At 37.1% G+C, this 24930-nt stretch overlaps 1 protein-coding gene across 1 annotated transcript in view; it reads right to left on the bottom strand.

Moving 5' to 3' along the window:
* Positions 1–3135: 3135 nt before the first annotated feature.
* Positions 3136–24930, bottom strand: part of LOC141402269 (uncharacterized) — a 167404-nt gene continuing 145609 nt past the window's right edge. The window contains 1 exon segment of the mRNA XM_073983174.1: positions 3136–6544. Within this exon segment, the coding sequence (XP_073839275.1) occupies positions 3376–6237 (2862 nt within the window). The 5' untranslated portion in view covers positions 6238–6544 and the 3' untranslated portion in view covers positions 3136–3375.

Genomic DNA, 24930 nt, shown 5'->3' with positions numbered 1-24930 from the left:
AAGTTGTGGACATAGGTCCCCGTTTTGGTATAGCCCCCATATAACGGTGCCCCCCGATTTACGGTGTTTTGATGTTTTTAGCTACATTTTCAGACCGATATAGCTATAATTTGACATTTAGGGTTCTTAAGTGTCAGTAAACTTATATAACAAAAGTTGTGGACATAGGTCCACGTTTTGGTATAGCCCCCATATAACGGTATCCTCCGATTTGCGGTATTTTGACGTTTTTAGCTACATTTTCAGACCGATGTAGTTATAGTTTGACATTTAGGATTCTTAAATGTCAATAAACTTATATAACAAAAGTTGTGGACATAGGTCCACGTTTCGGTATAGCCCCCATATAACGGTACCCCCAGATTTACGGTATTTTGACAGTTTTAGCTACATTTTCAGAGCGATTTAGCTATAATTTAACATTTAAAGTTCTTAAATGTCAATAAACTTATATGACAAAACTTGTGGACATAGGTCCAAGTTTTGGTATAGCCCCCATATAACGGTTCATTTAAGTTCATATTTTCGTATAGGCCAGATACCTCCGAAATAGCTGTTAATGACATTTGAAGTTCCCACGTTATGTACCGATTTTCGATATTTTGAAGATTCTAGCTAAATTTTTTAACCGAATTAGGAGTTATTTGACATTAAAGGCTCCCATCAAAAACTGTCAACATAGGCCCATGTTTTATTATAACCCCTATATAACAGTACCTCCCAATTTCTAGCCCACCAAAAATTGTCAACATACATAGTTAGATATAGGCACCATAAAAAAGTACCTCCCGAATGAAGCATAAATGTACATAAACATTATCTTACATTTTAACGTACCCACTTAAAGTTGGGGACAGGAATGAAAACTAATTATTCCATTTTAGTTCAGAATATTTTATGGTGGAGGGTATGAAAAGTTCGGCGCGGCCGAACTTAATGCTTTTTTACTTGTTTTTTCTTGAGGACGAATACATACTGAACGAATTTTTAATAAGACTTGCCGCTTGTAAGAAAAATACAAAAAAGCATATTAAAAAAACTCCAAAAGTGGTCTTCGACCCCGATCCCCGAACATTTAGGTCATTAATCTATACCAAAACTCAGGTCTATGGGTATTATAACTATTTCCCTAATTCATTGGTTGACGCACGTATATAAGTTTTGTTCGCTTTAAACCTGACTTTGTACCTTATCCATATGACGGAGATTTCCCCCTCGCCTTATTACCGATCTAAAACGAAGTACCTACCATTTGTAACCCATTAGGAGTTGGCGTGTTTTTTATGTTTTATGATGTTGTTTTTTTTTTTTTTTTTTTGTAATATAATTCCCCTTGTCTATGTAATTGGATTTCCATTTTAGATAAAATGGATTTTATACACTTGTGTTTGTTTTTGTTGTTATAAGTTTTTATTTGTTTCAAATGTGTTTTTATTTATTTCATTTCCTTTATTATCGATAATAATAATTATTTTTTATATAATTTAATCGTTAATATTATTTACAGGTGTCATAAACATTTAACTTAAACTAAAATCACTTGGAATTTGTTGTTGTTTTTATTATATGTTTTTCTTTTTGTTGTATACATGTTTATATGTTTGTTGTTTCCACTTTTTTACTTGTCTTTTTGCAAAATACAATAAATTTAATTTTTATATCTATTAAATATTATTTCCATACCATTTAAAGAGTTTATTTATTTAGATTTTTTGTTTGTTATTTAATTTTAAGATTTACGAGTATATACACAATTTGTTTCAGTAAAATAGTTTTTAGATTTGTTGTTTTTTTTACAAAAAATTATAATTGTATGTTAAATATTTTTGAAATTTTTCATTACATATACATATAGAATAAAAAAATTAAATTTTTATTTCGTTTTTTGTTTTTGTTGTTGTTTTGTAATATAAATAGTATGTATTTGGGTGTTATAATATGTTTTATATTTATAATATAGAGACAGGTTTGTTTTTCTATGTTTTTGTTAGTGACCAAAGAAAAAAATTGAATAAAATTTACAAAGTATTTTTTTGTCGTTTTGTGAAATAAATTATTATCAAACAAAAATAATAAAAATAATAGATGGTTATTATGCAACTCCGCTACAAGTTTATTGGCTTTGAATTTTACAAAATATATTGGAAAATTTTTTCATTGGGTTGGGGGAGGATAATGGTGTTGGGTCTGCTGCCTTGCACTCTGAATGCCATGGCTTGATTCCCGGGTTAGGCAATAAAGCAAATAGTTTTCAACGATGGCAAAATTTAAGTTCTAATTTTTATTGATTTCTATGGTAATAAGTTTGATGAATTAATGAATAATCGAACCCAACTTCATAGTCAGCAATTGAAACACTTAATGTTCAAATGTATGAAGTAATGAGAGTCCGCTCTCTCTCCCTCATCGTCGTTTTCTTACTTCCCATATTTCTATTATTGTTGCATAATGTAAGGAGCTTTAATTGTTTTAGTAAGTGGTTTTTCAATGTGTTGATGTGGTGATTTCCAGCGAAGGGCACAATATTATCTTCTGCATATTTTAGGGAGCTATTTTATTTTATTTTATTTTATTTTATTTTATTTTATTTTATTTTATTTTATTTTATTTTACTTTATTTTATTTTATTTTATTTTATTTTATTTTATTTTATTTTATTTTTATTTAATTTTATTTTATTTTATTTTATTTTATTTTATTTTATTTTATTTTATTTTACTTTATTTTATTTTATTTTATTTTATTTTATTTTATTTATTTATTTAACATTCACAAATAACAGCTCCCTAAAGTAGGCAACAGAAAATATGCACCCGATATCTCGTTTATGGTAAGCGAGAGGGAATGATCATCTCTCCGATCTCTCACAATAATAGAAATTTCTCATGAAGTGTTTCAGGGGCTGACTTCGTTGTTACACAGGGTGGCCAAATGTTTAAATAAAATTATGTTTTCTGCATTCTGAGTAGAACTTTCTCTTTCCGCTTAATAAATAAAAATTAACGTTCCATTTTTTGCTTATAACCAAGGCTAACTGTTGAGACTGTGTCTTCAAAATGCAAGTTTTGCTTTTGCTTAAGAAAAGTAAACTGATTTCAAAACAGAAGATACGTTTTGCTAACTAAATTTCAATTATTTTGTTTGTTTGTTTTCTTTTATTCTGAAATTCTTAATATTAACATTTTGTCCCTCTAGTCTCTTTCCTTCTAAACTCTCTTTCTAGTGTAAAAACGCTGTCATTTCTATGGTTTCAAAACCACCACCATAAACAGTGTTACCACCATCCCCACCATTTAGGGAATTTAACCAATTATATTTTTCTGACCTTGAACTTGTCGCGGTGGCGGCATGTTCTCGGCATTTTTTCAATGAATATCAGTGATATTGATGCCTCAAGCTGCCAGTATTTAGACTACTGTTGTTGTTGTTGTTATTATTATGCAAAGTTGTGATTTTGTGCAGAGTTGCCACACTACTATTATTGTTATTATTTATGTGATTATGTTGTTGTAGCGGCTGTAGCTGCTGTTGTTGTTTGGAATTCCCATTTAACGAACTAAATGTTGATCTACGTCCGGTAGTGTTGCAACTACCATTACGCAGTGGCAAGGCCGGCGGCGGTGGTGTGGGCGGTATTGGGGATTCTGATGTAGGACTAGCATCATTATTGTGATCCACTGGCAAGGAATAGTGGGAATTGTTGTGCAAATACCCCTCCTCAGCATCATCCACGGCAGGATATTGTTGGGTGGTATACTTCAAAGAGCTGTTGTTGTGATTAAAGTGATCTTGGGTCAAGCGGATGTGGCGATCTGTGGTATTGTATTTTGGTGTAACATAGGCCACACCATTCGGAGTTATGGGCTGAGAATAAATGTGATTTTGTGTTAGCGAGCTTTCCTGTTGCCAATTCGATTGACTGTGCCTTGGCAAGGAGGTGATGGTGGAATTTTTCGTATTAGCCAGTTTACGCATATCCTGTTGTGATTGGTAATTATATGGCCTTGGAGTGTTGTTGGTCATAAAGGGTATTTGTTGGAGTTGTGTGACAAAGGAGTTTTGATTATCGGGTAGAGGACCACAACCATTGTACATGGAGGTACCGTTGGGTACTTTTAACTGTTGTAGGGTGGCATTGTTACAGTTGTTGGTAGTACCATTTGTGGCCGATCCCCGACCTCTTTGTTGAGGTGGGGGTGGTGCTTCTAGCTATAGTTCAGTGACGGGTATGGGTCGGGAACCCATGTATTGCAAGGCATGTTGACCGCCATAACCACTTGTGGTGGTGGCATAGGGGGCGGAACTACTCATGGCACAGGGTATTTGGGGATGACGATTCATGTAGTCCTCTTCGGAAAAGGTTTTCTGATATTCACGTTCTTTGCGTCCCAAGGCTGAATTGCCCCAGCCTCCCTTCAGGACCTCACGTATCCGGCGGCGACAGGAATATATGATCAATGCCAAGGCGGTAATGGCAGCTGCTGTTACAACCAAAAGAATGCTTATCATGGCCTGTTGATTGGGGCTGCTGAGATTACAACCCAACATGGGAGCACTGAGGGTATTCAAAAGTTCTCCCTTGACATTGGGTGGCGCGGCACACACAACTCCTTGGATTTGCTCATTGGTGTTGTTTTTGTTAATAATCAAGGTTTTCAACCACAGTAGACGGCAATCACATATCAAGGGATTGTCCGAGAGATCCAGGGTCACCAAATCTGCCCATGGCACCAAACCCTCACTCAAGGTGGTAATTTGATTCTCCTTCAAAATGATATGTTTTAGATGGGGCAAACCACTAAAGGCATTTTCCTCAATCTCTGCCAGCAATTTATTGGCGGACAAGTTTAGATACTCCAAATTGGTGTTGCTGGAGAAGGCAGCATTTTCAACTTTATGTAACTTTTGGGCCCCGGTAATTTGCAAACGTTTGAGATTTTTCAAACCCGCCAAGGCATTTGTGTGGATTACTTCAAAATCATTTTGTCCCAAGGACAATTCTTCCAAACGTTCCAAATGAGACAAGGCGCTTTGGGGTATGGTCTCCAAACGATTATCGGATAGATCCAAAAAACGTACAGCCTCCAAACCTTTCATGGCCTCCTGGGACAAATTGTGCAACCCCGCACCCTTTAGATCCAAACGGGTCAAACCCTTTAAATCCTCAAAGGCCTTATTGGGTATGGACATAAAGGAGTTGGTACCCAAATACAGCTCTGCCAACAAGGGCATGGCTTGGAAATTCTCTGGAGCTGGCACTGATGTCAATGTGTTGTCATCCAAATACAGTACCTTTAAATTTTTTAAACCATCAAAGGCATGTGGGGCAATGCGACTAATGCGATTTTGTCCCAAATTCAATTCCTCCACCTTCAGCAGTGGTGCAAAGGTATAATCCTCCAATTCGGCCAAGAGATTCCCTCGAATATTCAATATGGTCACTGCCGACAAACCCGTCAACGTTTTGTTGTTGATTTGGCCAATCTTGTTGTGATTCAAATGCAATTCTTGCAATTTTCGTTGAAAGGCAAATGTCCTCTGCGGTATGGTTACCAAATCGTTGTAGGATAAGTCGAGGAAGGTAAGCTCGGCATAGAATTGTATGCTCGAGTCGATGGTTTTGATTTTATTGTTTTTGATCACAAGCCGTTGTATGGACGGATTCAGGGCAATGGGCAGGACATCCAAAGTGCCTTCGCCGCATTTGACCACCAGGGTATCATCATCACATTGACAGCCATTGGGACAATTTGCCAAACCATTAACGGGAACCGCAACAAAACATGCTGACAATACCACTAAAGCAAATATTAGCCATTGTCGAGAACAATGCTGCAGTAGTGTGGGCCGGCTGATGCACTCTTTTGGGCTGCTGCTGCTGGATTGGCCATGTTGTAGGCTACAGGATTTAGGTGGCAACAGTAGACCTCCCACAAGTGCTGTTGCTGTCATTTGCTTATGACACAATTCTTCTTCTTTGTGTTCTATTGTTTGTCTGTGATGAGTGTAGGAGTTGATAGCTGCGGCATGGCATGTTGTTGCATCCTCCTCTTTTTGGCCCTCTTCAAAATCAGGCGGATAGGTTTCTTGCAAACGTTGATAACATTCGAAATTTACACCCATTGTGGTTGTTTCTATTTGGTTTATACTGTTGTTGCTGTTGTTGGTTGGTTGTTCTTGTTGTTGTTCAGCTAGACCCTTTTGTATTTCCGTTTTTCTTTTCGTTGTTTTTCTCATCTTTTTTCCTTTCTCGTGGAAAGCAATTTATTTTTTATTTTCCTTCTATTCGGTAGGTGTTTGTGGTTTATCCTCCCAAAAAAGAATTTTTATTGTTGTTTAGAAGTTGTTTTCTTCTCTCTGCTGTGGCAGTAGCTTTTTTTTAATAAATTCTTTGCAATTTCTTGGCGTGTTTGTTGCGCTCGTTGTTGTTGTTTCTGCTGCTACTGCTGCTCTTGTTCTTGATTTGAACCATTTGTTGCCAATAAATTGTATATTCACCACACGTCATTAGTATCCGTGTTTTTGTTGTTGTTGTTTTAATAAACTGCAAAGAAATAAAAAAAGAAAACACCAACAATAAAATAAAGGCCATAAATCAAAATTAAATTTTTTTCTATATATTGAGAGTTTGAACAGAAAATAAATTTAAATATATTTTCTTTTAGATTTATGAATATTTAATAGTCAAATTTATTGGAAATTGGTTTTGTTTTAATTAACTTTTGAGGTGTGAAGGAAATATGGGGAGATGGAGGAACAATTTTCCAGGTGGTATGCAAATGAGTTTAATGACAAAAAAAGGTGCTGAAGTGAGCTCATTAGGGTGGGAAGATTTGATCAGCATAAGGGGCGCTTTGCGTTTTTGATTCCTGGGACTGTACTGAGAAAGAAAGTCCACTAGACCCTATGTCTACGGTGAAAATCGAACCTCCCCATTTTGACTTGAAGTTTTTTATCCATAAGGCCAAAGCTGTCTCAGTTTGATGACAAAAAATATACTGAAGTGTGCTCATTAGGGTGGGGAGATTTGAAAATCATAAGGGGCGCTTCGCTTTTCTGATTCCTGGGATTGTACTAAGGAAAAAAGTCCACTAGACCCAATGTCTACGGTGAAAATCGAGCCTCCCGATTTTGGCTTGATGTTTTTTATTCACAAGACCAAAGATGTCTCAGTTTGATGACAAAAAATGTACTGAAGTGTGCTCATTAGGGTGGGGAGATTTGAAAATCATAAGGGGCGCTTCGCTTTTCTGATTCCTGGGATTGTAATAAGGAAAAAAGTCCACTAGACACAATGTCTACGGTGAAAATCGAGCCTCCCGATTTTGGCTTGATGTTTTTTATTCACAAGGCCATAGCTGCCTGAAGGAGCGTTCCAATGCTTTTGCTATGTGCGAAAGAGTTCTTAATTATTGACATGGCTGACATGGGATGAAAACGAGGATGAAAAACTTCAAGTCGAAATCGGTAGGCTCGATTTTCACCGTAGACATAGGGTCTAGTGGACTTTTTTGCTCAGTACAATACAATCCCAGGAATTTGATTGTATTTGATTGATTTGACTTTTATTACTTCATAAATTTAAATTAAAAATTACAAAATACAAGTTTAAAATTTAATAACAATTTTATCTTCATAAATGTATTTGTAAACTCTCTTTAAACATATCGATTTTTATTGATTGAAAAAAGTTAATTTCAAACAAACTTTTTTTTAGAAAAAAAAAACCAAACACCATTGACATTCCACCCACACCATTTAAGAAAATCATTGATCTCAATGTTCATTGTTGCAGAGCAACGATAACCTAGAAAAGAAATGGAAAAGTTTTTTTTCCAAAGACTTTTGTAGTTTCATGTTTCCTTTGCTTTGTTGTGTGCGTTCGTTTTTATATCCACAATATGCTACACATTCTCTCTCATAGGTTCTTACACTTGGTCTTTGTAAGGATGTTTGTAGGTTTTGTTGCTGTCTTTTGTTTCAATTTTAGTTTAAGTTGCTTAGAGAGCTCTTTTTAAAGACCTCAACACCAATTGGGAAAAAATAAATATATATAGCAAATATTCTAAGACAGTGGTAAGTTATGATAAGGTTTTGAATGAAACTAACAGTTTCCTTTTATGAAGAAGACTTAATACCTAATTCCAGCAAGTTCAATAACTTCAAACTGCGGCTAACCTTCAAAATACCGAAAATTGGGAGGTACAGTTCCATGGGGCCTATATCGAAACGTCGATCTATACCTACAAACTTCTGGCGGAAAGTTATTAGACACAAAGTAGACTAAATACCAAATTTCCGATGTTTCGGTAAAAACTTGAAAATACCGAAAAACAAAAAACGCGGACCTATACTGATAATTCTCTTCTCGAATATTTTTTAACCCCATGGAAGACTAAATAACAAATTTCAGTCTTTCGGTGGGATGTTGACATCACAACCTTCATAATTACGAAAAGTCGGAGGTATCGTTCTATGGGAGCTATATCGAAACATGGAACTATACCGACAACTTTCATTCAGATAGGCTTTTACTTCCAACAAAGATTAAACACCAAACTTCAGCCACTTCGGTGGGTTGCTGTGGCCACAACCGTCAAAATACCGAACATTGTGAAGTACCGTTTTATGGGGGTTATACGAAGGCATGGACCTATAACGACAAATTTCTGGGAGAAAGTTTTATACCCCCAACGAATACTAAATACCAAATTTAAGCTATTTCGGTGTGATAATGAGGCTAAAATCTTCCAAATACCGAAAATCGGATGGTACCAAATTTCAGCCATTTCCGTGGGTTGCTGTGGGCACAACCTTTAAAATACCGAAAATCGGGAGGTACCGTTCTATGGGGGCTATATGAAGGCGTGGAACTATACCGACGAATTTCAGTCCTAGGAGAAATAGAAACTTCTATACCAAATTACGAATCTCTGTAGTAAAAATTCGAGCTCTATCTTGATTTCAACAGACGGACAGAAAGACGGTTATGGTTATATCGACTTAGAATTTTGCCCTGATCAAGAATATGTACTTTATAGGGTCTCCGATGAATATCGATGTGTTAAAAACGGAATGACGAATTTAATTATACCCTCCCATCCATCCAACAACGTAGCCATAGGGCGGGCCACCGATATGATTATTTTTTCGACATTTTCTGTATATTTTACTCGCTAATGTTCAAATGTTTTCCATGCAGCTATAACTTGAAAATGCGGAAAATCGTCATTTTAGCCTTCTAAGGGAACTATGACAAAACGTGGACCTTTACCGAAACTATTTGGGGGAAGGTTTTGTACCCTTTTTAGCGGACTGGCGGAGACCAGAAGGACATCGTTATATAGACTATACTTAAGGAATATTTCGTTGAATTACAAACGGAATGATAAAGTTACTATAAGTCCGTCCCTTTCTGACTGCCTGGTGCGCACAATAAATCTTTAACGCATCAATCGTCATATTTTTTCCAAACTGAAATCAAATTTGACAAGTAAAAAAGTGTCAGTCGGCTTTGCCGACACATATATACCCTCAGCCAATGTGAAGTGAAACTTTCACCTACGGACAGATCGAATGTATTTAAGGTCTCTTTAGAATTTCGTGGCCCTTTTTGGACATTTGAACTTGCCGACACAAATGTGGATTAGGTATTAACTGCACTAAGACACAAATCCCTTGTGGAGGAGGTACACTTAGGGCCATTTTAGAAGTTGGGCCATTTTAGAAGTTAAACTAAATTTTGACAAAATATTAGGAGATCCAAAGTTTGGGCCAAATTGGTTGACCCCATTCAAGTGATATAGTGCGTACCATTTTAGTGAAATTTTTTTAATATTGGGGGAAAGACTCGGAAGTTGTCGACCGGTATTGCCCCATGAAACTAAGTTTGGATATAACATGATGAAGACCAAATGTCGTGCTCTCCGACAGACACATATGTTGACATAGGGATTTTTTAGAACCTTCGGGCTGTTTTCCTAAGAAATATGGACTTGCCCCTGAAAAAACGTTTAACGTCGTAATGGAGGTAGTGATTCGAGAGCAGGGCTTAAAGTGAACTTATCCGAAATTTTGTGTGAGAGGTACCAGAAGGAGTAGACAAATATAGTCCATATTCGAACATGATCTATATCTGGTAGATATATTAGTAAGTGTAAAGAATGGACCAAATTGGTTAGTCCTTAGTTTTTGAACTTTTGTGTGGGAGGTACCTGAAGTAGTGGACCGATATGGCTTATCTTCTTATGTTTGGACAAAATATTACTAAAGCCAAATTTTGGACCCAATCAGCAGATACGTTCGAGAGTTACCTTGCGCTCCAACCACCTCACACGGTGTCATAGGGGTTTTGTGCAACTTTCAGGCTATTTTCTCAGGAAGTTTGGACTTGCCCCTGATAAAGCTTGTACCGTCGTATGGGGGGCAGTGAATACAGGTTACTAAAACAAAAATCAAAGCGATTCGAGAGCAGGTCCTTAACTGAACTTAACCGAAATTTTGTGTGGGAGGTACCCGAAGTAGTAGACCTATTGAGTCCATATTGGAACCTCATCTAAGTCTGGCACATATTTCACGATGGGCAAAGTATGAACCAAATCGGTTTCCGCCTTCAAGAGTTATCGTGCGCACAAATTTTCCGAACATTTTCTTACTTTTGTGGGGGCGGAACAAGTGGACTGATATAGCCCATCTTCGAACTTAAACTAAGTTTGGGCAAATTATTACGAAAACCAAAATTTGAACCGAATCGGTTCATCCGTTCGAGAGTTATCCTGCGCTCCAGCCAGCCAGACAGACAGACGAACGGACATTGCTCAATCGACTCCAAATTGTCTGAAACACATTTTGTCCAAACATACTTGGGGTCTAAACCCATTATTTCGATGAGGCACAATCGTAATATTACTTCCAGACAGGTTCGTATATGGACTATATCAGTCCACTCCTATAAGCATCTCTTAAACAAAATTTAAAAAAAATCGCAATAGTGAATTTTAATTATCCTCGAGGTCCCTATTAGGAGAGTAAATTTTATTTAAAAAAAGTAGTACAGATCGCCATAACTACACAAACCAAGCCTTTCGAGGCCATACAGAAAAATAACCCTTCCGGCACCAACTAAAAAGACTGATGGGCATACACAAACACATACCCTTTACCATGCCAATCTGTTCGAGGACATATTAAAGGCTTCCCTCCCGTCGTGTTTGAAACGTAGTTTGTGGAATTCAGCAATAAGAAGTGTAGGACCCGTTGAGTGAAACAAAGAGTTCCCCAAGGCGGTATATCCAGAATCTTTCAGACATTTTACAATCTGCAGACGACATGGAGACCCTAATTTTTTGCGGAGGATTGCAGGACCGTAGTGTCCTATCGTCGATGACATACGTGATAAGTTAAATATCTACTTAGATGACTTAGGGCAGGTCTTCCATCTGAGGAATATGAAAATATCAGACGCTAAATCTACTGCACCACTGTTCACCTTGTGGACGACTGAAATGAGGCTCCCGCTGAACATATTGTTCGATTGTGTCTTGATCCTTGACCACTAACTACACCAAGATATGTATTGAGTGTAACGTATGCGCAAGCCACAGTTGTTTGGCACAAAATCAGAAGTAGGAACAGGGCCCTCAAGACGCTGGCCGACAGCACTTGGAATGCTGACAAAGAATCTTGGTGACCCCTAATATACCGATATGTGGTAAGATATGCGGCTCCAGTGAAATATTTTGTGCTACGCAATGGAAGAAATTTTGAACATGTCGGAATGGGTGACTGAGGACTGTAACAGGGTGCCTCTTAATGACACCAGTGAACCCTCTTCATGAGGGGTTGAAGATTCAGCCGGTGCATCGGCATAAACAAACATTATGAATTTTACCCTAAATCCATTTTTTCGTTCAATTTTTTTTTTCAAATGATGCATGTGATCTGCACTTGTATGTACTTCTCTTCCTTAGGTTATAGAGCCTGAAATTTTCGGTGCTTGTGCAGAATTTATTTTTTATATTCCCTCCTTGTTTAAAATGCCACAATTGTCTTACAAACCACCGTTTACTAATTCTATTGTCAAATATTTTGGGTGAAGGTTTATGCAGCAAGTGCCCCCAACTAGGACACTACTATCGCCCCTCTCTCTCCCACCACAAAAACAATTCCACTCAAGGGATTTTTCCTTAAGAGTGCCACCACCACTGCCATCATCATATCATCGCCATATATTTACATTGTCTGACATTTGCACATTTGTGTCGCTAACATTTGGCGTTGTCTTGTCTTGTTATTGTTGTTGTTGCCACTGACGCTAATGTTACTATTGTCTTTATGGATGTTATTCTCGTCTTTTTTTTGTTGTATTTGTTTTTAGTTTGTTGCGATTACAGCATTTCGTATTTCGCAGCATTTCTCCCATTCAAAACTCCAACTGCCACAAAAGATAGTTTATTTGCAAAAGTTATATGGAATTTGGCGCCAAGGGTTAGCCTTTACAAACAGAAAAACAAGGACATTTACAGCAATAACAACCACAGCAATAAGAAGATGAACTCGAGAAAAAAAACAGCCCAAAATAACTGTAGTAGAAAACATAGCGTGTTAGAAGAGACAAAAAAAAAAACAGCGAAAACTAATATATGGACCAAACAAAAACAATGCTTTACCAACAACTGCCATAATATATTTTCGTTTACTGACATTAAACGCCAGAACAACAAGAAGAAGAAAACGAAGAAAAAAAGTCACAGAAACTAAGCCAGTAAGCGTTATGGAAAAGAAATATATCCGCCATCAAACATAAATTTTAGTCTTTAACAGTGTGGAAATATTTCCTTTGCCATAACACTCGCAGTGAAAAAAAGGACAATGGCATTTTGCTTAGGAAAAGTGAAAGAATTCCTACATTTTTTGTTCTTCCATGTTGTGGTGTTTTGGGTAAGTAGCAGCAGGAAAATTCTTTGCCTCTTTATTCTGAGAAAAAAATATTAGGGAGCTGGTTTTGTTGTAGAGGATATAGGGTAGTATTGTAATAGTGGTAAACTTCAAGCATTCCCTAATTTTCTGCCTATATTGAGGCATACTTTTGGGTAAGTAGCAGCAGGAAAATTCTTTGCCTCTTTATTCTGAGAAAAAATATAAGGGGCTGGTTTTGTTGTAGAGGATATAGGGTAGTATTGTATTAGTGGTAAACTTCAAGCATTCCCTAATTTTCTGTCTATATTGAGGCATACTTTATTTCTAGTCCCAAAAAAAAACTATTTCCCGCGAATGAAACTTGCGGAAATTATTTTAATATCTGACTGCTGCCCGGTATTATTATTAGCTCAGTGACATACGCCATCACTTACGTGGGAAAACACGACAAAATATTCAAAAAGGGCATAGCGGAAAACATTAAATTACGTCTTCTATGACTTCGCATCGTTCTATGGTTCAGTGGGGCTACTTTGTTGCTTTAGCTGTTCAGTTTCTGGGCGGTTAGGTTTTTTTATTTCCACATTCCTGTGTTTACCTTAATACTTGAACCTGAATCTAGGGGAGATTGTGTACAATCATTGGATGACGAAGATACCTAATTCTTGAGAATATCAACGAGCTTTTTTGCCTCCTTAATGGCTATGGTTTTGATCAGTAACAAACATGTAATTCGAACTCACGTATTCGAAAACATATGAAAGTGTTGTCACGACGTGTTAGCATTCAAAGCCAAACTCATAACTTCCAAAGGCAACGCAAAAAAACGTCCATATCTCAGGTCGTATTGGATTCCCCTAGTAAAAATATAATATCGTATCCGAGATCCGAGAAGTAATTTTAAATTGAATGAAGGCTCAAAAGTGTTGAATTATTGCGGAGGAGGTACTTGAAGGAATGGACACACAAAGATTACTTCGAATTGAATCATATTTTGGGAGTTATCCCCTTCGATAGTTATGGTGCCAAGTAGGCATTTTAGTTGGTCCCCATTGGATTTAATTTAGAGCTTTTGGATAATTATGTCGGAAGACATGTTGTGGGCAGCACCACAACCAGTACCTACTGTAAAAAAAAATCAAACATGTTATCTCCGGACTTGATTTCAGTTTGAAAGAAATATTACGATGTTGGACCATTTAGTTGTCGCTGTCAGGAGGACCACAAGAAGTTCCTACGGTAAAAATTTTAAATTATACCCGAACAGCTCTTAATCACTGTTTAAGCCAGACATTTAAGCTGGTGCAATTTCACGGTAATGGAATTAACTAGCCCTCGAAAAATTGTGCGATCCATCAAATAAAATCAAAACGATCCGAGACATGAAACTTGGTCTGGAATGTACACGAGGGGTGGACTGATATAATAGTCCACAATCGAACCTAATATATGCCTTGATGAACGATTATGATGTGCCAAGATCGAAGCAAATTTGTTACTCCATTCAAGAGCGCACAATAATGCATCATTTTAGCCTTAAGTTCGGCCGGGCCGAACTTCTATACCTTTTACCATGAAATATTCTGAACTAAAATATGATAGTTAGTTTTCTTTCTGATGACGTTTAATGAACACTGGGAAACCTAAATGCCAAATGACAGCCAAAAACTTCAAAATATCCGAAAACGAGGGTTTCCTTTATATGGAAGCAATATTAAAAGGAGAAATTTCGAGAATTTTTTGACGACTGGGTTCCCCTTATGCTCAATTACAGCCAATTTATAAAAAAATTTAGTTACCGGTATATGGGGGCCCTACCAAAACATGGACATATATCCGCAATTTTTAGTGAATAATTTGTTTGACCGCTGTGATGCCCAAATGCCAAATTACAATGTCGATAAAAACATCAAAATATCTGAATGTACCGTGATATGGGAGCTTCGCTAGTGGAGAAAATTCTTGACCACCGGGAACCTCAAATAAAAATTACATTCGATTTCAGTCGAAAATGTTGATAAAACTTCAAAATATCTCAAATCAGGAGCTACCTTGATATGGGGAATATTCAAAAACAAGGACTTATGTCCACAATTATGGGGGGAAATTCGTTTTGTGACCACTGAGAACCTCAAATGTAAAATTACCATTATTTGGGTAAAAAATGTAGCTAAAATCCTCCAAATACCTATAATCGGGAGGTCTCGTTATATGGGGACTATACCAAAACCTTGACCACTGGGAACCTCAAATCTTAAATTACATGTAGTTCGGTCAAAAAATTAGCTAATATCTTCAAAATATCTAAAATTGGGAGGTGCCGTTATATGGGAACTATTTTTTGAAATTCTGAGGGGAAAGGTACCGATATAGCGCCTCTTCGAACTTGTTCTATGTTTGGACAAAGTATTACGAGGATCAAATTTTAGCCCAAACAGGCTGAGCCACTCGGGAGTTATCGTACGCTTCAGTCAGACGGACGGACGGACAGACAAATCGACTTCAAATTATCAATGAAGTACGTGTTTATCGTATCGAAGTTTATATACCTCGAAATCCTAAAGGCTAAGGGTATAAAAACAATATATGGATTTTTGGCGACCTGGCATAACGGCCAACTAATATAAGTCCCAAAATTATTCTTTGCCGTTGTGACCGTTCAGACCTCGGTATTAAGGCACAATTCAATTTGGGGTCTTATGACCGTCACAGTGGCGTTCGTAACTTTATTATGTGTTGAGACCGTTAAAAACAAGTTACTAAAGTAAAGAGAATTTTCAACGTTTTTTTTTCAATTCTTTGGTCCCGTCCAAAGGCCGATTACCTACAGAATATTCTATATATAAAATCGAAAAATGTTTGTACGTTAATAACTCCAAAAACGCTGGACAGTTTTTCCTGAAATTTTGAGGCGATATTCTAGTATCGCCTGAAAGTAACATAGGCTATATAAAATTTTGAAATTCCGCGTGAATCTTGAGGTATAGCATCAGAATTGAAGGTAATTCCAAAAATGTTAATTTTATATGCGAATATCTATAGAACGGTGACTGTAGTCTCCAGATTTTGTCAACATAAGTGGTCAGAAAAGGAGTGGTCACCTGAGACCCTCCAGTCATGAACCTAATAAACGAGGTACATGACTGGAGGGTCTCAGATGACCACTCCTTCTCTGACCACAGGTATATTAGGTTCAAAATATCATGGCCACCGCCAAACCCGATAACATTCCATAACAAATCCAAAACAAACAGGACCAAGTTCGGAATTAAATTAAGGTACAGACTAGGGCAAGGAGAAGATGAGGAATGCCTAAGTAAAGAGGATATTGACAGTAAAGTCAACAAATTAGTCGAAGCCCTGGTAAAGTCTTTTGAGGATAGTTGTCCCCTACGAGAAAGGAAGTCTGCCTAGAGGGGATGACAGGGGAAATTCGTAACAAAGGCAAAGAGGTCCGTAGACTTTACAATAGGGCAAAACGAAAAAAATTAACTGTATTCCGGGACAACTACAAATCAAAACAGGTAGATAGCGTAAACAACGTATCAAAAATTAAAAAGTTTCTATCCAAAACCCATACACAAGCCGAGCTAATGGTTGATGAAATGGGAAGGAAGATGGAAACAAGCGAGGAAACCTTAGGCCATCTGATGAGAACACACTTTCCTCCAAGCACTGCGGCCCAAACAGTGCTTTTGACGGAAAATGTCCACACATCAGTACCAAAAATAGACAGCTTTATAGTTAAGCAAACCATAATGAGCTTCTCACCAAACAAAGCAGCAGGACCTGACAAGATCTTCCCGGCCTTACTTCAAAGGGAAGTGGACCACATTTCGTCCAAGCTGGTCAAAATTTTCAACGCGTGCTTTAAATTTGCGTATACTCCCATAGCCTGGCATAGGCATGGGTTGTTTTTATACCCAAACCAGGTAAGACAAGTTACGCAGTACCAAAATCTTATCGCCCGATAAGTTTAACATCTTTTTTACTCAAGACAATGGAACGGACAGTCGATACTATGATCAAGAGCCAAATCCCCAACGACATGTTGAACAACATGCATACGTGAAAGGTAGATCAGTGGAAACCGCATTACATGAGGTAGTACACCACATAGAGAGGACCTTCGAAATGAAGATGTACACACTCGCGCTACATGACGTAACAAGAAGAGACAAAGTAGAGCAGGGAATGCCACAGGGGGGATTTTATCTCCGCTTCTGTGGGTCACTACCATAAATAGTCTACTAAGGTCTTTAACCAAGGAAGGATTTGAACCATTCTGTTATGCAGACGACGTTATAATACTTCTAAGGGGAAAGAATCCAAATCTACTTTGCAAGAAAGCCGAAGAGGCTCTAAATATAGCTTACAACTGGGCTAGACCAAGAGGTCTTAATGTTCACCCGGAAAAACAGAGTTATGTCTTTTTACTAGGAAAACGAAATTGGGCTCCGTCGAGGAACCAGTTTTCCTGAATAAGACATTAACTTTATCTCCAACAGTTAAATATCTGGGGGTAATCCTATATAGGAAACTCAAATGGAAAGACCATATTCAGGAAAGGGCTGCCAAAGCACATAGATGTTGATCAACTTGTAGAAGGGCTATAGGCTCAAAATGGGGTTTTAATCCTAGAATGATACACTGGCTATACAGAAGCGTATTAAGACCGATTCTTACTTACGCATCTGTTGTATGGTGGACAAAAAGTACAATGTAGAATCATTGCAAAAGTCCAAAGAATGTGTTGCCTAGGCATTAGCGGGGCGAAGAGGACTACACCAACTAGGGCTTTAGAGACAATCCTATTTGTCCACCCGATAGAAATACAGGTAAGGTATGAAGCAGCCATCGCGGCTATAAGACTGAAAGCGATGAGCGAGTGGATCGAAAGAGACCACCAATGCATATTACGGTTCACAACGGGTGAATCTATAAATCAAATAGTATCGAACCGGATACCAGAATCGAGTGAAGTAGCTCTGTGTGAAGTTCTAATACCGACAGAGATATGTGGATCGATGGAACCTTTGCACATATTCCCGCTGGAAGCTGCGGGTTTACGGACGGGGCTGTGTTAGGGGGGAGAACGGGACTGTATCTTTATATCGTAGACACGGAAACGAGGATCCCCCTTCGTCTGCCGGATCATAACACGATCCTCCAGGCCGAAATCCGAGCGATCACAGAATGTCTGAACTGGTTTAAAACAAATACAAGACCACTCACAGTTAACATCCTTGCGGATAGTAAAGCAGCAATTGGAGCTATAACAAGTAAGGCAACAATATCGAAAACTGTCTTAGAGTGTAAAAATTCAATTAACGACTATTCCCATTATGGCTCGGTAAACATTATATGGGTATCAGGACACATAGGGATTACGGGAAACGAAGTAGCAGTAAGTCTAGACAATGCCAAACCTTTAAAGGCGGCGCGTATAGAACTAAAAGCTTGGGCAAAGAATGCTCATGCATCCCTATGGAATAACCAGGAAATGGAAAAACTACAAAAATCCTATGGGGAAACCCAGACCAGGACAAAAGAAGTGACCTCCTAGTGATGAGTAAAAAGGATATCAGTAGACTGATCGGTGTCCTCACAGGGCATCTAGGACTACAAGCGCATCTGCACAGGATAGGCTGTGCAGAGAATAGTGAATGCAGGGCATGTGGCGAGGACAACGAAACGTTGGAACACTATCTCTGCCACTGCCAGGCTTTCACAAACTTGAGAACTCAACTAATGGGAAACGACATAATTACAGGACTCGACCATATCAAGGACATCGGGTTCAAAAACTTGAGGGACTACGTCAATGGGACGGAACTCCTAAACTAACAACAACAACTTTCAGGACACATAAAATTAGAGCGCACAACAGGCCTCTTCTGGCTTAAGTGTATGCCCTTTCTTTTTAAGGACATGTGGTGATCTTGAATCACCCCTCTTCTCAACCTAACCTAAGTAAGTAAATAAATAAATGAATGAATTTTGTTTTACAAAATAGTCTGGCTGAATCCCACTGTTGTTGTGTTAATATTTTAAAACAACTAATTTATTAGTGGAGAAATTTTGGCATTGTTCGCCAAGGGGTAAGGCAGGAAAGATTAGTTTCGATCCTCGCCACAGGATCTCATCAGTTCCCTTGTTTCTTGTTTATGAATATTATCCACCGAAGTTATTTTTCAAAACTTCTTCAACAAAAAACTTTTTATATCCAAACATCAATTGTCAGCTCGAAGTATAAAGGTGGACACAGCAAAAACTTTAACGGGAAGTTCTTCTTTTGCAACCTCACACAACCCCGACGAAAGTGTTTGCAAAAGGCGAAACATGTCGTGTCACATAGTGGTGGCTGTGTGGGTTCGAGTCGTCGGCTTTCCTTTTTCAGATGCATTATTGATTATTAAGCTCGATTTCCAACGAGAAATTAATTAAAAATTAATACTAAAAATGATCTACGCCTAAAAAGGCAAAATAGTCAAAAAAAAAAAAAAAATATTTTTAATTTCAAATATTTTGCATTTCAATTTGGATCTGTGTGTGAAATATTTACGTCCAGTTCTTCTGGTATCGCCCCAATAAAGTTCCAAATTTTGGGAATTTATCCGGATTAATGTATTATTGCACAGGTTTGAAATTTTTTAGCACTAGTTGTTTCGATTAAAAAAATATATTTTTAATAGGAAATACCTCCATCCCAAGACTCTAGTTCTGAATAAACTTGTTTGTGTTTCTCTTTGTCGTCTTTAATGAAATGGCGAAGTCCGTAGTTCGTAGGATGTCCATTAATGCGTCACAAAAAGCAAAATTTTTTATTGAAAAAATACCCCCCAAATATTTCCCATGTTACGCGAAAACGAAAATTAGTCGGTGCTTTTATTTCCCACAATTTTCATACCACTTGCCATCCTTAGAAAATCCCCTCAAATATGTGAACAAAATTGTATACGCAATATACAGTTACGTTCAAACGCCTATTAATGTATTTGTACGTGTATATATGTATGTGCGTGTGTGTATTGATGTGTGAACTTTATAATTTGCTATCAAGGATCAAAAAATATAACAAGATTTACTCAGTTTCAGTTACATACAAAAATATTCCATCTAAATTACAAGGAAAGTAAGAAACAAAACTTTGTGTTTGACTTTCCCCTTAGTTGTTTTCTAGTATTATTTTCTTTGTAAAGTTTCAAAGTTATTTCCTGGCTAACTGTGTCACCAGCTACTGCTCCACCTCCTTCCCTAATCCCATTCCTTCGACAAACATAAGTATTAAGTTTTACGACCTTGATTTCAGCTCCATTTGTTTTAAAAAGAAATTCTGACATTGTTTATTATAAAGTGGCTTCAGAGTGGTGACATGGGTTTTTGGGAGAGACTTAGGGGCACAGCTAACAAATTGCTTTAACAAATGTCTAAAAACCAAAATCTACAACATGTCTTTAAATTTAACAGTTGTAGTACAATCATCTAAACCCTCTGGAAAAAATACAAAGGCTAGAAAAAATGTCTGCAAAAACACAAACTTGAAAATTGTACATGTTTTGTGGTGTTTTATGGCACATAAGTTATACACATCAAACAACAAAATATGAAATTTTTTTTTCCTTTTGTGTTGTTTCTTGATATTTGAACCGTTAGACCTGTTTATATTCTTCCAGCCTATCTACGTACATTGCAGGAGTATGTGTAGCTTGCCAAAAAGTTTTTCATTAAATTTTTTGGGGAGAAAATAAAAGGACTTTGCTATTGGTGTGTATTATATTTTTTGGCATTGGTATTTTGCTGCGTGTGATTTTTTTCTTCTTTTTCTAAGCCAAGCCGAGCAATTTGTTGTTGGCTAAAAGTGACTGCTGATATTGGTGTTAGCAATGCTGCACATAATGTTTTGTGGCTAAAAATGAACAACATGGACCCAACAGTTACCCTGGCAAATGTATAGAACAAAAAAATTCTCAGCTTTTAGCCAGAAACAGAAAATAACGGTAGCAGTACCAACACAAAACCAAAACCATGTTATGTGTGAATGTCTAGATTTTTTAGTGTGTAGCTGCTCTTGTTGTTTTGAGGGTACAAATGTTAAATTTGTGGTTTATTAAAAGCTCCCCGTAGGTTAATAGTAATGCGAATGGCATAAAAAGAAATCCTAATATGGCTTAGGGGAAAATTAGAAAATTGTACGGCCAAAAGCTACAGCAACAATTTCCAAAAAACCCAAACCGGAATATACTATGTATATGATGTTTGCCAAGGCTTATATGCTTCTGCATTCGAATGCTGTGCTTTATGACGTGCTGTTACCTTAAAGGCAACAAATACATATTAAAATAGTCCAACATGTTTTTTCTAGAAATATGTATTCTGACAAATTCCATAGCAGAGATCTCTGGTTTTACAAAAACACATTAAAACTAGTAAAAATATATTTTTTCATAAACTTTTCTTTAGTTTTGAAACAATTTTTTGTTTGAAAAATTTTTTTGTTTCAAAAATTCCATAAAGCAGAGAGGTTAAAGGGAATGTTGGTGTTGCTGATGCTATTTTGTGGTATATTTTGCTGTTGCCTGCAAAAAGCTATTTAAAGTTTTGAATCTTTGTTTAATGCACCACATAGGAATTATTTTGGGGGTGTTTTAAATCTCAAACAATTTTTTTAAATATGAATGATTTTTGGAAGAGTTGAAATAATTAAAAAAAATTTTCAATGAGAGGAAGGTCAACTCCTTCCTAAATATAATGCTCTATTCCAGAAACTGCAAGACTATACTATTTTTGAAATATTGACAAGTTTTTCCTTTATAAATGTGTAAAAAAAATCAAAAATAGTAAATTCTTGTAGGTTCTTGAACAGAGCGAAAATGAGTCGACATTTACAAAAAAGGAGAACTCACATATATCATATTATCTTATGATCTACAAGAAATGCCAAATAATATTTCATGTTTAATCACGACATCCTTATTAGGCGTATGAGAAATAGCAAAAGCACCGAAATAGTGATGGAATAATCCATCCATGGGCTAGAAGATGAAAAAACCAGCTAAAACACAATTCCTGCAGAGATCTGCGACGCACGCAGTGACATTGACAGATGTAGAAAATGCGTCAGAAGTAACACCTAACTTGGTTTATGGTTGCAGACGTCATTACGAATTTGACAGCAAACAAAGCAGCGAGAGTAGACAAAATCGTTCTGGACTTACTCCATAAGTTCGACATAATTTCTTCCATAATGAACGCTTGCTACACTTTCGGCTATATTCCTAACGTCTGACTAGAGGATAGCGTAGTTTTCACCCCCGTACCTGGCAACTTATCCGTTACCAAGTTCTTTTCGTCCGACAAGTCATACATCTTTTCAAAATTTTGAAAAGTGGTAAAAATTATTCAAACTTTGTAGGAAGATCAGCGGCAACAGCAACTAGTTTCAAGATAAACAGGGCCTCGCTAATGGATAAACCATATTGTTAAGGAATTAGGGTTGAACTTAATCCCGTGTAGACGTTATTTTATTTCCCGATACGATTTGTACCAAATAAAACGAGGTTTCGTTTTAGATTACGCTTCTAGAATGCTTTATTGACTTTACTTCAGTTATTCACACAAAACTTCAGTTCAGTTAGTTTACATCCTTACTTACACTTACGGTTTAAGATCGCGTTATAATTCAAAACATACTCTTCCGACCAGCGACTTACTCGAATTTTAAGCGCTTGCGTATGCATAGACTGTTCCAGTCCCCTTAATCTGGGAGATTCTACAATGGTCAGGCGAAATGCTACAGCTTGCCAAATACAAACATGTACGCACATACAAACAGGCGAATAAATGTAAACAAAGCATCAATGCGCCAGCGGTAGAAAATACGAGGGAGTACGAGGGGTTACAATGACGTCACCATATAGAAGCATAATTGAGAATGAATGAGAAAGAGAGAGTACAGAAACAATTTAGCATAGTAAAGAGTGTAAAATAAGACTAAGCGATAATTTCATGTAATAGTTGTTGTTGCAGATCTGATACGAATAAACTAAATGCTTAACACAAATTTACGTTACAATTAAAATTCTTAAATTAACAAAAATTCATCTAAATTTTCTTAAGTCTACCAGTTACATTCGTAACAATATGATATGGAAAATATAGATACGCCGTGGCCTACATGATGTAAGAGACACATTTTGTCAAGGAACGCCACAGAAGGATTTGTCACCTCACCTGTGGGTTAATATCATATATAGGACCTTAATAAATTAGGGATTTGAATCAGTCTACTTGCAGAGGACGTTTTAATAGTTCTGATGGGAAATAAACCAAATTTTGTTTTGCTCTAAAAACGCCTACAACTGAGCCTATGCAAGTGTTTCTATGATAGCCACGAGAAAATGGTAGTATGTCGAGGAAATGTGGAACATACCGATGAAGCGGTTTCTTAGGATTAGAAATCGGTATTGAGAATGAATGAGAGAGTATTTGAAATAAAATTAAATACCTTTGGGTAAGGATAGGAACCTTAAATAGAAAGACATATGTATATCGAGTGAAGAGTACACAAAGCTTACATAAGTTGGTAAAGCTGTAAAGGGGCTACATGATCTAAATGGGGGTTTAGTTCTTAGATGAAACACTGTCTTTTAAAAGCGTAATTACACCTATTGTAACTTTCATCATTTAATCGAATATTAGCTACACAATCGAAATCCCTTCCGTCTAAAATTTTGTATTTAGTGGGTTTTCAAAACTTTGTGGTCTTTTTTGGACGATTATGTACGTTCCAAATTTATTCTTACATCTTTTGTGGCAATAAGCATGGACTTGCCGGCCAAAAATATAATATCGTTGGAAACAGAACTACAAGGAGTACCCTCTGTAAAATGTTTCAAAGGATCGTCGCACAGCCCTTTAACGGCACTGAAACGAAAATATTGTTTTACGGCAACCACTGATCACTGGAAATGCTAATACCCAAATTACATCCGTGGTCCGAAAGAATTGTTTTACCCACTTCAAACCCTAAAATACAAATTACACCCAATTTGGCCCAATAATACCTGAAATCAGGCGGTACCGCTATATGAGACTGTTCCAAAATGTCAATATCAAATTGTACCTAATTTGTTCTGAGAATGAAGCTAATAACGTCAAAGTATCTAAAATCGGGTGGTACCGTTATGTGGGGGCTAATCAAAAACGTAGACCTAAGTCCACAACTTTTAGTGGAGAAGCCAAATAAGAGCTAATTCGGTCTGAAAATATGACTATAAACGTCGAAAAGCCTAAAATCGGTCGGTACCGTGTTATGGAGACTATTCCAAAACATGATGAAACCTTAAACTGCACTCTTCATAAACTTTGTGTGGGAGGTACCCGAAAGAGTGGTCCGATGTAGTCAATATTCGGACATTATCCTGACATATAAAAAATAATACGATGTACAATGTTTGAACGAAATCGAGCGTTATCTTCTGTAATATTCAGTTTAGTTGGTGTTGACTGTTATGGGGCTTTTGGGTCATTATCTCAGAAGTAAGGAATTGTCCCGAATAAATTGCGCCGTCGTAATAAGGCCCGCAATAAGAACTAGTTGCAAAACATTTCAACACGCTTCGAAACAAGCTGTTTAACTGTACTTTTTCCAAGTTCTGGTATGCACGCGAAAGAGTATACCGATTTAGTCCATATTTAAACCTGATCTGTGCCTGGAAGTTATAGTACCATATGCAAAAATATGACCAATTCGGTTAATTTTTCGAGAGTTATCCTGCGCACGATTTTAGCATAAAATGTTGAACTTTTGTTGGGAAGGTACCGGAAGGAGTGGACGGATATGACATATCTTCGAACTCAAACTAAGTTTGGACAAAATATTACTCTAGAACGGTTGATACGTTCTAGAGTTATCATGCCCTCCAGCCAAATAGTCTGAAATTTTTTTTCATCCAAACATACTTGGGGTCTTGAACCATTCTTTCGAGGAGGCAAATTACTAAAGGCTGA

Source organism: Musca autumnalis, unplaced genomic scaffold (assembly GCF_047663935.1).
Source record: "Musca autumnalis isolate F117 unplaced genomic scaffold, ASM4766393v1 scaffold_4, whole genome shotgun sequence".
Taxonomy (NCBI): domain Eukaryota; kingdom Metazoa; phylum Arthropoda; class Insecta; order Diptera; family Muscidae; genus Musca; species Musca autumnalis.
This window is presented reverse-complemented; position numbering and strand designations above follow the sequence as displayed.